Below are 14,697 nucleotides of genomic sequence, written 5' to 3'. Positions count from 1 at the left end.
TATCGAGATCATTTTTTCTCCTCTTCTTTTCGGGCAGAGGATGCGGGAGGAGCTCGAAATAGCCTCCGGGCCAACTACTGGACTGGACGTTTTGTTTTTCCAGGCTCTGAAAAATGGTATCGTGGCTTTGCCCGTTTTGTTTCCAGTGTTTTTACGATCGGTGCGGCAGCAATGGCCGTTTTCTTAAAGGGATCTCGTTTGACGTCCGCCCGAGTACTCGTAAAGGAGAAAACAATAAAAAATGCGTTATTTTTATGATCCAGAAACTGAAGGGTAATTTCTCGGGCGCCGGTAATTGATTGTTTATCTGGTCGTTGAAGCTTCGATATCCAGCTTCCAAATACTTTGAGAGCGTGCTGGGGGGGGGGGGGGGGGTAGAAGGGGGGAAGTTCACGGACATTTCTCGCCTGCCATTGGTCGCTTCGTTCCTTTACATATCCGGTCGTTCTGGCGGAGAGAAACCCATCCGTCATTCTTTTTTTGAGATAGCTTTCGTTAATGGTATACCCAAATTCCATCTTGGTCTTTTTTCCTTAGTTGAGAGCGCTCGCTTGCCCATTATTTATATTTCTACTCTGTCTTTCCGTCATTACGGAATGAATAGAGAAATTCTATGATATTAATCATCTTCCGTTGTTTGCTCTCGCGCCAAAGTTTTCTTTATATTTCTATATCTAGTCACATATATTGTCCAAATATTTTTCTTAACTCGGCAATAAACACTTAGATATGAAAATTTTTGTAAGACTATGGTATTAAGTTAATTAAGTACTTTAAAAAATAAGCATATGGTTGATAATAATAATAATCAGCTAAGCTAATACCAAAGTAACCACACAGGCCTAAGACAACTATAGTGACTCGTGAAGCCGGGTTAAATGGTATATTCCCGTTGGATAGAATCCTATTGGGTTGAATTCCCAATGGATCGACTCAAAAAATATACTTTCCCAATTGATAGAATTCTAATTTTGCAATCCCATTGGGTCGAATCCCATTTATTCGAAAAAGTTTATAGAATATTTTTAAGTTAAGTTAGGTTAGGTTAGGTTAGGTAAGGTTAGTTTAGGTTAGTTAGGTTAGGTTAGGTCTCATGCAGGGCCGGATTAAGACTTTATGGGGCCCTAGGTCCAAGTTAATTTTGGTGCCCCCTTTCAATAGCGAGCGAAGCTAGCTAGGCGCTTCCTCAATTTATAATTGAGAAATGGAAGGAAAATTCATTTTGCTGCCAGATTTAGTATGTCGTCAGGGGCTAGACGGCAGTCCGTCAGAGAATGTGACAATCAAACGTTTTTGGTTCATAGGGGTGGACGCATTTACTAAAATTGCTCCGGAAAATATTTTGTGAAAAGCAAATGATTAAAGTTTTGTACTTTTATTTTTTTTTCGATCCCTCTTGGTGCCCCTTGTAGGCTTGGTGCCCTAGGCCCAGGCCTATTCGGCCTATTGGTTAATCCGGCCCTGGTCTAATGCTTTCACTTGTGAGCAAACAAAATGTCGGTCGAATGGGATTCGGTTGAATGAGAATCGACCCAATGGGCACCGACCCAATGGGACAAAAGCGGGTTAGATTGCGTAGGAGTGTAGTGGAAAGCCCTAGAAACCACGTGAGCTAACAGCTCCCTACACTTACCAAATTGTAAAATTAAGTTTCTTATTCACAATCTGCGTGCGCCTTCTTTAATTATTTTTAAATAGTATTTATTTAATAGACGAAATAATCCCAAAATAATCTTTACAAAGTCTACACGGCGTTTCTTCAGTGGGACTCGCAACTGTAACTTTTCATTGGTTTTAAAAATTCAGCTTTTATTCTTGTTTGGTATTCTCAGTCGATATATATGAATACAGTTATGGTAGTCTACGTTAAGAGAGTATACTCGGAAAATATAGTAATATTATTAATGAATATTTTATATAATCTATACGATTTTACTGTATACAATGATTTGATTAAATTTTTAGCCGATAAATGATACCTACATCTACATATTTACCTAAGCAAGTTTGCCAGAAATAATTGAAGTAAATCTTTTGGCTCAAGAAAAATATAATCAAACCGTTGTCCCTCAAAATGGGGAAGACTTCTAAAGTAGTGTTTTGTTAATTAAAGACAAACTATATAGATTCATACTCGAATTTTTAGAATCATATGTCTGGATGAATTGTGTGTTTCTAATATAGAATAACAATTTAAAACCTTTTATATGTGTTCCGATGAAATTAGGTACATTAAAGAAAAGAAATAAATTGATATTTTGTTTGTAAAATTAAAATTTTCTTAATCATGTAATTCAATTATTACCGTATAGAAACCATCATTTGTAATTTTATATTGTTCTAGCGAAATTGAGCGTCGATTCTTCGTAACTCGAATGGTTTCCGTTTTCTTATTAAGGAGTTACCACTTTCAATTTGGATCGTGTAAATTCTCATAGTAGAGAACAGAAAGCGGTGTCTTCTCTATTCGGAGCTCATTAATGAAGGAATTCGCTGGTGGGTTTCGGGTTCAACAACCCTTTGATATTGGAACGAGAAAGTAGCGAATTGGATTCGTTTTTTCCTTGAACGACGCGATTTGAAAGGAGGAATTACTGGCTCCGGCCATCCTCCGCAATCGATTCTGGAGAGCAAAGTCCCTCTCGTCTTTTCTCTCGTTTCTTTTAAAGTCTCTTCTCGAGTATTTCCCTTCGCGGACTACTGCCCATTGCCGTTAGAATGGCAGATAATTTGGTCGGCGAGCTGCGATTCGCTCCGGATTCCTCCCTGAATCGCGCCGTCGTTTGGTCTTTCGCGAAAATCCTCTTTATTGATTTTTTCCCCGTTTTGTTTTAATTGAAATTGAAAGTTGGCACAATAGAGATCGCTTTTATCCCGAACAGATACGCTTTCGGCATCGCGCCATCCAACTCCGCGCGAGTTGTTCCCGCAAATTTATTTTACCCTTTTATTGACTTCAAATAACAGTAACAAATGTTGCCGAAATATTTAGAAACTAACTAACTTATAATTGAGATTTATCTGGAATAACAAGCCAAAATAAGTATGTACAAAGTGGAAATTATTCGGGTTCCTGAGGCATTTAGGCTAGTTTCAAAAGTATGTCAGATTGTCAAAATTATTTATGATAGCTACGCACCCAAAACGATAAGCTACTATAACGACAAAAATACGTGATTTTAAAACGTATTGTACCACTAAAAATGTTTGGTCATTTTAGAAATGGCACTCACAAAGTACCCGAGGTGTTTATTACCGATTTTGTTCAAAGTCGGGCGAAATGTAAACTTATATGTGATATGAAATTTCCCAAAAGGAGACTTTGCACTATCCATCCCATTTGCCATGGCGACCAAAAATGTTTTTGACCACTTAAATAAAAAAAATCTCAATTTAAAAAAGCATGGGATTTTCTCGGTTTTACAGGGTCCTTCCTACGAAAATTTAAATAAAAATCACGAAATGGGTAATTTGGACCACATTTAGGTAAATTTCATCAAGTTTGGGTAAATTGGAACATTTTTGGGGTAAAATAAGGAAAAAATCTTATTTTTGTTTTAAGTGGTCAAAAACATTTTCGTTTGCCATGGCAAATCGAATGGCTAGTGCAACGTCTCCTTTTAGGAAATTTCATATCTCATATAGGTCTACATTACGTCCGACTTTGAACAAAATCGGCAATAAACACCTCGGGTACTTTCCTTGTTAGTGCCAATCCTTTCCGTTTCAGTGCTAATAGACAGGCTAAAGCGGCCCTTAAACACAAGTAATGATAACTTGTAGCTGAGTGTAGACCTCGCGGTATGGTGTACAAACTTCTCGCCTACAATTTCCCCTTACACGTATTGAACGATGGCTTAACCTCTTTAATATTCGATATAATTGAAAAAATTGCAGGTCTACGACACACTTCCGAGAAAAATCGACGATATTGTACTGACGCGCTGATTATAAACTCTGTGACGAACAATTACGTGGTGTTATTTTTTTTGCATTATACCAATAAGAGCAATAAACGAATATGACTTAATCGAATGATTTTTTTTAGAATTATTTGAAATTATATGTATTATATAAAAAAAAAAACGTGTATAAGCATCCCTTGCCAGTCGATTTCTTTTATCTGTTTAAACATGTGGGATGGCGGAGTGGTTAGCCACTTAGCAAGAATAGCCTGGTTCGATTACAGCTTGAAGCGCTGAGTGAAAACTCGGAACCACTCCTGCGTTGAGTTTGCAAGTCCTCTTTCCCACTGGTTAAAGGGGTTTCCCCATTCCATAGTACCTTGTAGAGGTTAACGGTAATAGTTAGTGTAGTAAGCTTTTGCTTCACCTGGATTGAAGTAGTTGATACCACAGTCGCTCGATGACTTGGGCCCAAGTGGTACCTTGGGTATTATCTTAGTATCTCGTGTAGGGTTAAAAGATCCAATTAACAATTTTTATAATAACTTCTTCTATTATTGTCACACCATGAAGATATTTAAGTTACGGAGAATGTAAGAGTCTGCCTTATCATGATCTACTACGAAAATATTCCAGTTTTATAATTGCATGGCCCCATCTAGCATCACTCGTAAGAACTTTTTTTAATCTTTCAAAAAATGTGTACAGTAAAAAAAAATCGTTTTAAATTTTAATAAGGTTCACGAAACTTTATTAAATGCTTATTTTAACGATTTAATGAATTTAATTATTAATGAACCGCAAAATAGTTGGTAGATTCTCAAATATCTTAACAAAATAATTTCAGTGTGACGTAGGTAACACCATAAGTACAAAATTAATTTTGACGTAAGTGTCACATATTTTTAAGTTAGGGGCGCTTATATTTCTTTTCGTTTGACGTCCCTTTTTCACTACTCAACACACCAGTAGTTATTTTCACTAACAGACAAACCTTTGAACCTAATTCGTCTTTTCAATGAACATAAAGCCACATAGCGGCTAACGCGAGAAGCTTCCTTAGCTACTTCGACGCGTTGTCATGTTAAAAAAACAGCAGATGAAAATCGAGGAGATAATTAAATTCTCGTGTTGGCCCTTAGGTGGCTCTGTGGAAACTGAAAAGGCTAATTATATACTTACCTTGGACTACTTAATATAGAGACTTTCGGTGTTAATTAGCAATCCCGGAACACTCTTATACCTATCACTTTATCGGGGAAAATTGGTGTAACAACAACTGCGCATGTGCAAAGGTATCTACAAAAAACCGTAGACGCAAATCGTGTTTTTCATACATGACCGCTCTATGCAATACCTTCGCGCATGCGCAGAGTGAGTAACGCATTTTCTAGATATAAACGGATTTTACATTTTAGGGAAGTCGAAGGACTTACAGAAATACTTTTGGCTTTTTTAAACAGTTTGAGTCGTTTATTCTCCGTAAACCAAACAAGTTCAACCGTGCAAAAATAAATGGAAATTTTTCAATACCAAAGAGCTTTGATCTTTCATTTCTTTGAAGCTCATTGGAAAAAGTTTGGGTATTAAAATAAATTAATTTCGTCGAGAAATAGAGAGAGAACACGAGAGGCAAAAATTGATTGTCGATAATAAGGGCTGTAACGAATAGGGGGGGTCTATTTTAAATGGGGGAAAGGGGGGGGGGCTAAGGCCGGCGGCTGTTTCGGGTATCTGGCGCGAGAATGGAGAAGAGACTGAGTGCGACACGAGGAGGAAGTGGACGATGTTGTTGATGAAGAGTTTTTAGCCCGGGGCCTGAAGGAGCTTCAAATTAAGAATGGAGAAGGATGCTCTCTCTCTCTCTCTCTCTCTCTCTCTCTCTCTCTCTCTCTCTCTCTCTCTCTCTCTCTCTCTCTCTCTCTCTCTCTCTCTCCAAACATGTAGAGGAGAGTGCGCTCTTCCGTCCTATATACTTTTCAATATGCCTCTGGGATATCCCCATTGTGTCGGCGCAGAAGCCTTCATCTTGGGCTTCTGCCGCCCAATCGAAGATGCTTTTAATGCTCGACTGACTTTCGGGGGATTATTTTTGTATAGGCGGTGGTGGTAAAGTGGCGACATCGCGGGACCTTGGTTATTATTAAAATGTAGCGGTTCTATATTTATAAGTTAAGTACAAGGCCTAGGCCTAGGCTTTAATCTACGTAAACTAGAACTAAATAATATATTGTTTATTAATTAAAAGTGATCTATTGATATTTGGATTTATGAAATTGAAAGTACTTAATTGAAATGAAGATAGGTAGGTTGTTGCGTAGGTCAGTTGATTCAACAGGGCAGACGTCGTGGGAGGGGGTACGGAGCACCGGTTGAATCAGGTTAAGCCTCGGCGCTCTTTTTTTAAGGGCGAGTCGCGGACGAAAAAGCGCTTTAGATGGGAATGGGGGCTTTTCGAGACCGGCTTCATTTAGGTCTCTCTGGGGAATCTAGAGGCGATTGTTTCATCGGGAAAAGGGCCTCGTTAAAAGGCGAGAAATGAACGAATGAAGGGTTACCTACCACGTCGATGAGCTGCGAGAGCTTGAGTCCCATCTTGACGGTCAGCCGGTCCGAGTTGTTGCCCACTGGTCGAATGAGGCGGTTGTAATTGCTCATCAGGTCGTCGTAGAGTCTCTTCGCGTCCGGATTGCCCGCGCCCGGATTGACCAGTAGCAGGAATGACAAGAGCCAGATCATCTGGCCAAGCCTCGGCCAGCGCGTCAACATCTCGGGCGCGCGCCTCTCGAAACCGCAGCTGGATGCGGCCCACTCAGTCTGAGGAGACAGTCAGCCGCGGCGAGAGCGAACACGCCAAACAATCGTACTAAAAGCGAGCGCTTCTCGTAAACACGGAATGTTTTTAGCGCTGCTCTCGGAGAGTAGTTGGACGCGGAAGGAGAAAGTTTATATCATCGGTTACAAGCTTTATTTTCTTAGGCCGTACCTAAAGTTTCTCTTTCTATTAGTAATAGTAGAAGTAGTAGTAGTAGTACTAGTAGTAGTAGTAGCGGCGGGGGCCCCTCGGTGGGAGGCGCGTTCTGGATGGGGGTCTCGTGGGGTCGCTTCTACTGGACGAGCGAATCGGCGACACTATCAACGCGCGGGCCTCGCTTTTTGGGCGCCAGGTTTGGAAAATTTTTGGAAAGAGAAACTACGCCGGGGTTTCGCGACAGGAGCCAGGCCGATCTAGCGTACATCGGCCAGAGTCGGCGTTTCAGGGGGATGCCGGGGAGGGATGAGAGACTGCGTGTGCGGGGGGAGAAACGACTTAAAGGGGATGGAGAATCGATCGTAGGGGACTAAGAGAGAAAGGGGAGAGAGAAAAGATGCTTGGCGCTCTCTCGGAAGCCCCAGTGAAGGCGCCGCTCGCTAGAAATGCCCGAATTCGAGCCACGGCGGGCCGGATGACGAGAAAAACAACCGGGATTCTAGATATAATGTACGCGTACGTATACAAAGCGCAACTCTGGACTCTTTGGAAGAGAGCGGACAGGGAGAGAAGGAACGGAAGATGCTGGCGGGATGGACTGAAAGAACTCCTTCTCCGTTCCTCTTTTCTGGACGGCTAAAGGTCACGCCGAAAGTGAGTCGGTTCCAGAAAGGACGTCGGCACTGCTTGTGCCCGCCAGAGAGCGAGCGATAGAGAGAAGGTTCCTTTCAAAGAAAATTCGGAGATTGATACGGCTAGAAAAGCACCCTGTCGCTCTCTCCTTACAAAGACGCCGTTTTGTTTTACTAGCTCCATTCTTTGGGAGGGTCTTCTCCTTCTTAGCGACGCCGTTTGTCGAAATTCACAAAGAAAACTGACCCTATCGGTTCACCGCCGTCTCTTACGCGTTATACGTCGAAATACGACTCTGAAAATTGTAGATACAATTTTCTCAAAATTTAAGAAACTCAACCATTTTTTTAAGACACGTATCGAGTGACTGCGAAGTTGAGGGTTCAATAACCCCCCAAAAAAAGTCCCTCCTTTAGAAGGGCACCTATATTAGAATGGAAAAATCCATTTTTAGGGTTGTACGTTAAACCTTGGAGTCCCCTTAAAATTCCAATATATTTTAAGGGAGCTTCTACCTGTCCGTAAGTGGCGAGCCGTTCTAAAATTACGAGATTAATCACGTTCCCCAAACAGTTTTAACGTCTCGCTCATCTTTTAGGAAGTGTAAGGTGCAAATTTCATTTTCGTCCAACAGCTCATCTCACATTCTTAATCGCGACCAATTTAGTCATATTCTTTAATCTAATGGATCACGGCTGTTTTCCTCCGTTGACTTTAATGTTAATGGCAACTCGCCGAAAATTAGAAGCCGTCAGGTCTGATTTATCGTGACGGGAGTCGCCCGTAACGAAATTGCGCGGCCATTCCCGGGAGTTATCGAAACGCGAGCCCAACGCGTCTAAATTAAAATCTTTGTCTCAGTACCCATGCGCGCGTCCTTACGAATTACGGCTTGGCCTCGTAGCTTCGTGGAATGTTTTGTTTTAGTGGAAAAGGACGGAACGGGTCGTCCGCTAAAATTCCCGTTTTCATTATTTCGGGTCGCGAAAGCGTAACGCTTAAATATATAGATAACAGAACCCTCGAAACTGGAATTTTAAAGTCCGCGGGCGTTGCCAAGGTGCTGTCTCGACGCGTTGTTCTAAGAAGGAATTCCCTCTTCGCTAACCATCCCTTTGCCCTGGCTACGAGGAGGACTTCGGGAAGGTGTCCGCGGTTTAACTTTATTCGAGAAGAATTCCTATAATCTTAAGGGACGTCGACTGTAGATTTAAGTTTGCCCAACGTGGCGTTATAATCGGAAATAGTAAACATCGTTCCTTTAAGTTCGCAGTTTATATATATAATCTATATATTGTTTGTGCGACGGAGACAGACCCGTTAGCTCTCAGAGTGTGTCTTACGGAGAACGAAGGGTCGTGTAGGTTCGAGTCTCTCTTTTATTGAGCGACTGCGCGGCTGAAGCGAGAGAAGATATTTCGGAAATTGAATTTTCCTTTCAATCGAGCTCGCCTAAGCTCGCTTTTGGGTCCTGTCAACAAACTTGTCAGTCGTGCCATGTCGCCTTTCCCGCAACTCCGCCGCCGGAAGTGACGTGAATAAGTTGGGATTTATCCACCTCTACCCCCCTCCCCCTGCAACATCCTTAGGTACACAACTTTCCATCGTAGTTTGGGAAGGGCCGATTTATCCCGGATTTAAGCTAATATTATCGTTAATACATGTAATAATATAACTTAACCGATTCTTCTCGGAATTTGTAAAAGTCTTTAAATTTTCGTCATTTTTATTTAGGGCTAGTTGGAAAATTGGCATTAGAAAAATACACCTGCAACGAATTTTTGATGCCTTTAAATATTTACTTATGCTTTTTAAAAATTAAAAATTTCATCTTTCAAAAAATGTTTAAAAGATTGATATTTTGGCCATGAAATATATTAAAGGGAATATAACCTGCAAAGCAATCTTTACGGAAGACCCCTTCATTTTTTCAAATTTCCCTGTACAGTGGCGCCAAATATTTCTAAAGCCAAAGACAAGAGCGGCCTGAGCTACAAACGTTGGTGTTCCACACCAAATACCTGAGGTTATATTCCCTTTAAGCAACACCTTATTTATGATTTTTTAATCGTTTTAATTAAAGACTTCAGTACTGAAGTAACATCGAATCCAGTAGTTCGACATTTCAGTAAATATTTTATGACATGCTTTCAAAACAGTGACGTGCAAATACATCGCAAAAGCGCCACCAAGTGATGACTTTCAAACTTTACTAAAACTCAGTTGAAGGTTAAGAAAGGAAAACTATCTAGTATGTTTGACGGAAAGATACTAGTACGAATTTCCGGTATATCAGCGGCGAGAATTTCGAGTATGGTTTATTTTTTGTTGAATATATATTTTCAAAATGTCTATTGCGTAAATTTCAAAGTGATCAATAAATTTCTAATGTAGATTATTATTCTTAAGCTTCATTATAGCGTATATTTAGTACAATGCTCCTAAACAATCATCAAATCGCACGATTATGTACCTCAACGTGGTAATCTCGGCATTACCTGTTATATACTTTTGGTATACCTCACTTGTAGTGCTAAAAATAAATTATTACAACTGTTTTTAATGTTGTTATGCTAATTAATTATCAATAACTTTGAAATATAACGCAATAGACACTATACTTAGAAATGCAACCGTAATCACTAAACAGACCAAATTCGAAAATTCCACCGAATTACCGGAAATTAATGCTAGTATCTTTCCGACAAATGTAGATATTTTGCTTTTCTCAACCGGCAACTGAGTATACCTCGTAAGCAATCATCTCTGTGCGCTGGTATCATAAATATCGATTTAAATTATTACCTATAGCAAATCAGTACACCGGCATTATAGTGGGATTACTAGTTTTAACAGTGAATAAATGCACTTGTAGTTCTTATAAAAATACATCTACTACTAGAAAATCATTTGATTAGCATAAACAAAGGCATTTACAGTTATTATTTTTACAAATTTTCGTTCAATAGAAAAGATGCGCATTAAACATTTACGAATTAATTTTTCGCGTTAAGTCTTGGCAATAAAAATGACCAAGTTTAAAAAACTACAATTTTTGGTCGGTGGCGCGTGACCAACGTCATAGTAACTGAGGCCATACTACCAAATGCAGCTCGATATTAATGATAGAAATAAATAGATTCATGCTTGTTTGAGATTAAAGCTTAAGGTCTAGCGAAACTTAAAATGCTTTGATTATGGAATAATAACCTGCTAATTATTATTGAACTGCAATGAAAATAATGCTAAACCACGCGACAAGGTAAAAATAATCAGCTAGGCCCAAGTCATCTAGCGGCTTTAACTTCGTAGGAGGGTGGTGGCAAGTCCTTCATAACACGCGAGCCAATAGATCCCTACACTTACAAAGAGACATCCCGAAGTGTAACCCACCGATTTTGTTCAAACTCGGGGGATTGGTAGCCCTTCATGTATCATGAAAAATCCTAATGGGAATTTATTCAATGGGCAACCGTTTTGCCATGGCAACGAAAAATGTCTACCAATCCCCCGAGTTTGAACAAAATCGGTGGGTTACACTTCGGGATGTCTCCTTGTTACTATAACCAAATTTTCAAATTAAGTTTCAAATTCACAGTCTACTTGCATCTTCTTTAATTATTTTTAAATATAATTTAATGAATAGACGAAATAATCACCAAAAAATATTTACGGCGTTTCTTCAGTGGGACTCGCAAAAAATATAACTGAAATGATTTTCAGCGCTATTGCCCTATCTAGGTGTAGTTCTCAGCACAGAGTCCCATAGTGCCTTAATATAGCTCAGGCGAAATACACTACTGCGAAGGACGATAACACCCTACTCAGTTCGAGTGCAAGTCCAAATCTGAGATTGGCGAGAATGTCAGTGTCGAAAAAAGGTTCGGTCAGGAAATTAGCAATAAAACAATAGGAAGTGGTTTACTTATTGGCATTATGTTCCTTGTGCTATTACCGTTATCCTCTACTAGTTTTTAAGGGAGATGATCTAATCAAAATGAGTTGTTCCGAGTTTTCACCCAGGGCCACAAGCTGTCATCACACACGGTTCCTCTTGCTGCGAGGTGAGAGTGCTGACCATTTCGCCAACCCACCTACTAACGCTTATTTTGCCAAAATAACGAAGAATTATTAAAAACGGAATATAAAATTGATAAGTACAAATATTTATTTTGTCTCCACAAGTAATATCATATGTAACAATAATACTCATAAGTACGTCATAAAATAAGTTCCTTTACTGAAACCTTGTTCACGGGATATGACGTAAATTACGTTACTTCCAACTTCGTGACGAAAAATGCGTCATCAGCTTTTCTGATGAGAAACGGAAGTAGTGAAGCGGATTTTAACAATCTGTGGTTTAGCTCACTTGATTTCGTTTCCATGGTAACCTTATCAACAGCGAAAGGATTAGTAGAATTTTTGGATCCGCTTATTGTATGCTCCGTGTGAAACAAGGTCTCATTGAAATTGTTTCTATAGAAATTTTATACCACTTAAAAGAATCCATCTAAAATATTTCAAAACAGTAGACCGTTTTCACCCTTTTGGGGCTCATCAGTCTCTTTAGGGCCTAGGTTTCTCTTCTGCCTGGCCCCCTTTAAATTAGGCCAACGTGTTCAGCAGTTGGCCTACCACCAGGGTATTTGTGCTCCACTAAGTTAATTTAAAGGGGGACAGGCAGAAAAAACCTAGGCCTTTAAGGAATTTCTACCTTTACTCGATTTTCGAATATATAAGATGTTATAAGCAAAATAAATTGTCCTATATTATAAATCCATAGTAAAGCCAGAAATCCTTCGCAGGACTGATAATCAACAAAAAGGCGAAGTTGCTCTCCCTTTGAATTTTTATTTCTGACTTTCATAGATAAATCCTACATCCGGATTTGAAAAGAGTAGTCCGTGATTTGATATCACTGAGACTGTTTTGGTCGCTTATATATAAACAGCAATTTAGTTTGTTTAGATATTTCAATAGTATTTAATAATATTTAGATTGAAAACTTGTTAAAAATTTTATTCTGTTGCACCCGTTTTGGAATCTTTATTGAGATTAATGTCAAATTTAACAATTTTCTCCACTTTTTCATAATCAAGTCGGTTACGCGCTATGATCCTAACTAACCTCATAAGTTGATAACGTATTTCTTGGCCAGCTAAGCTTGCAACAGGGCTGTATTTAGATATGGCAAATGGCACCTGTATTGTTGTCAAGTGCGGATAAATAAATTCCAAAACTTTTCCCTTACAAGGAGAGTACCCGAGGTGTTTATTGCCGATTTTGCTCAAAGTTCGGCGTAATGTAGACATATATGAGATAACAAATTAGACCTATATGAGATAAGACACAAAGGAAGACGTTGCACTAGCCATTTGATTAGCCATGGCAAACGAAAATTATTTGGAACACTTAAACCTAAAAAATCTCCATTTAAAAAAGCATGGGATTTTCTCAGTTAAACGAAAATTAAAAATAAAATAAAATCACGAAATGGGTAATTTGGACCACATTTAGGTAAATTTCAAAAAGTTTGGGTAAATTGGAACATTTTTGGAGTAACATTGTAACAATGTTTGGGTAAAATAAGGAAAAAATCTTATTTTTGTTTTAAGTCGTCAAAAACATTTTCGGTTGCCATGGCAAATCGAATGGGTAGTGCAACGTCTCCTTTTGGGAAATTTCATATCTCATATTACGTCCGACTTTGAACCAAATCGGCAATAAACACCTCGGGTACTTTCCTTGTTAGTGCCAATCCTTTCCGTTTCAGTGCTAATAGACAGGCTAAAGCGGCCCTTAAACACAAGTAATGATAACTTGTAGCTGAGTGTAGACCTCGCGGTATGGTGTACAAACGTCTCGCCTACAATTTCCCCCTACACGTATTGAACGATGGCTTTACCTGTTTAATATTCGATATAATTGAAAGAATTGCTGGTCTATGACACACTTCAGAGAAAAATCCATGACAATTTGGTTGAAGCATATTAAAAAATCCGGATAAGATCAATAATCCACCCAAAAACCATTCGGTTAAAAATGGCAAGGTCCTGTAAACAAAAACGTCACGTCGTATGTTACTCTAGGCCATAAAAGTAGTGAAATCAAATAACGGGCAAGATCTGTAATTATATTCCCATAAACGTCATAAACTGGACTTATTTATCGACAAGTGATGTGCTCTGAAGTAATATGCTAGACCTTGCGCATCCTAAGTGTTTTACTGAGTTAAAATCCTTTGTACAACCATAATAAATTTGAAAGAGAATGGCTAATATTAGAATCGCATTGTATCAAATATATTGTTTAGATCGAAATATATTATCTACTTTGTTTAAATTTACTCTTTTACCTTAAAACCACAATTAAATAAAGCAGACAAGTTGTTGACTGCAGTAATTACGTCACTGCAGTGAACAACCTGTCTGCTTTCAGTAATTTGCCAGTTTCAATAGTCGCACCGGCACCTATCGATAATGTAAAGAAATGTTCGAGTACCACTAGTACGGACAGTTTCAGTAATTTTATCGAGTGTTGTTATTTTGTCTCGGTTGGCCAAGGTGGTACTTTGGGCGATACAAGAATTAAACAAGTTTATTTCACTGCCAAGTTATGTTAACTCTGATTATTGAAACTCGTTTACTATGCTTTTAAGGTAAAATAGTAAATCTATATAAATAAAATAAACAAGCCGGGCCACGTTTTGCGAGAACGAAAGAAAACTTTAAAGCCAGGAGGTTGAAATGGTCCCGTGATTAGGTAATGCTGCCATCTACATCTTATTTCTTATGTGTTTATTACTTCATGGTTTCGTTACCGACTCGCTGAACTGTACATTTGTCGCCATAGCTCAAGAACTATACCATATATGAACTTTTCCTTTGGAAGGACACAATGGGAGCTTAATTTGATACTGTATACTAAATTGCATTTAAATCGGTTCTGTAGTTTTTGCTGTAGAGCGGTCTGCGAGGAGAAGATGGAAGAAGAAGAAGAAAAATTGAGCCTTACATTGCCCCATTACTACGAAACGTCGCCTCAACCCTGTTCGATAGAATTCGTAAGTGTTTGTCGCGTGCCTGTAACCTTTCAAACGATGCATCACTTGTTTTGAAACGACCTATAGTTTGTGAGATACGAGGGGGTAAAATCGGCTTCAAATTCTGACTCGAGATAATATAG

General features: G+C 39.1%; 1 protein-coding gene across 3 annotated transcripts in view; it reads right to left on the bottom strand.

The window, feature by feature from the left end:
• Positions 1-7,087, bottom strand: part of LOC149922562 (acetylcholine receptor subunit alpha-like 1) — an 87,027-nt gene extending 79,940 nt beyond the window's left edge. For all 3 annotated transcript variants that reach the window (XM_090162686.1, XM_090162687.1, XM_090162688.1), the window contains exon 1: positions 6,468-7,087. In XM_090162686.1, the coding sequence (XP_090018812.1) occupies positions 6,468-6,674 (207 nt within the window). In that variant the 5' untranslated portion in view covers positions 6,675-7,087. The remainder of the gene's footprint in view (positions 1-6,467) is intronic.
• Between the last annotated feature and the right edge of the window lie 7,610 nt (positions 7,088-14,697).

Source organism: Leiobunum rupestre, chromosome 11 (assembly GCF_980474605.1).
Source record: "Leiobunum rupestre chromosome 11, qqLeiRupe1.1.hap1, whole genome shotgun sequence".
Lineage (NCBI taxonomy): Eukaryota > Metazoa > Arthropoda > Arachnida > Opiliones > Sclerosomatidae > Leiobunum > Leiobunum rupestre.
Note: the sequence above shows the minus strand (reverse complement) of the source record. Positions and strands in the feature narration are given on the sequence as shown.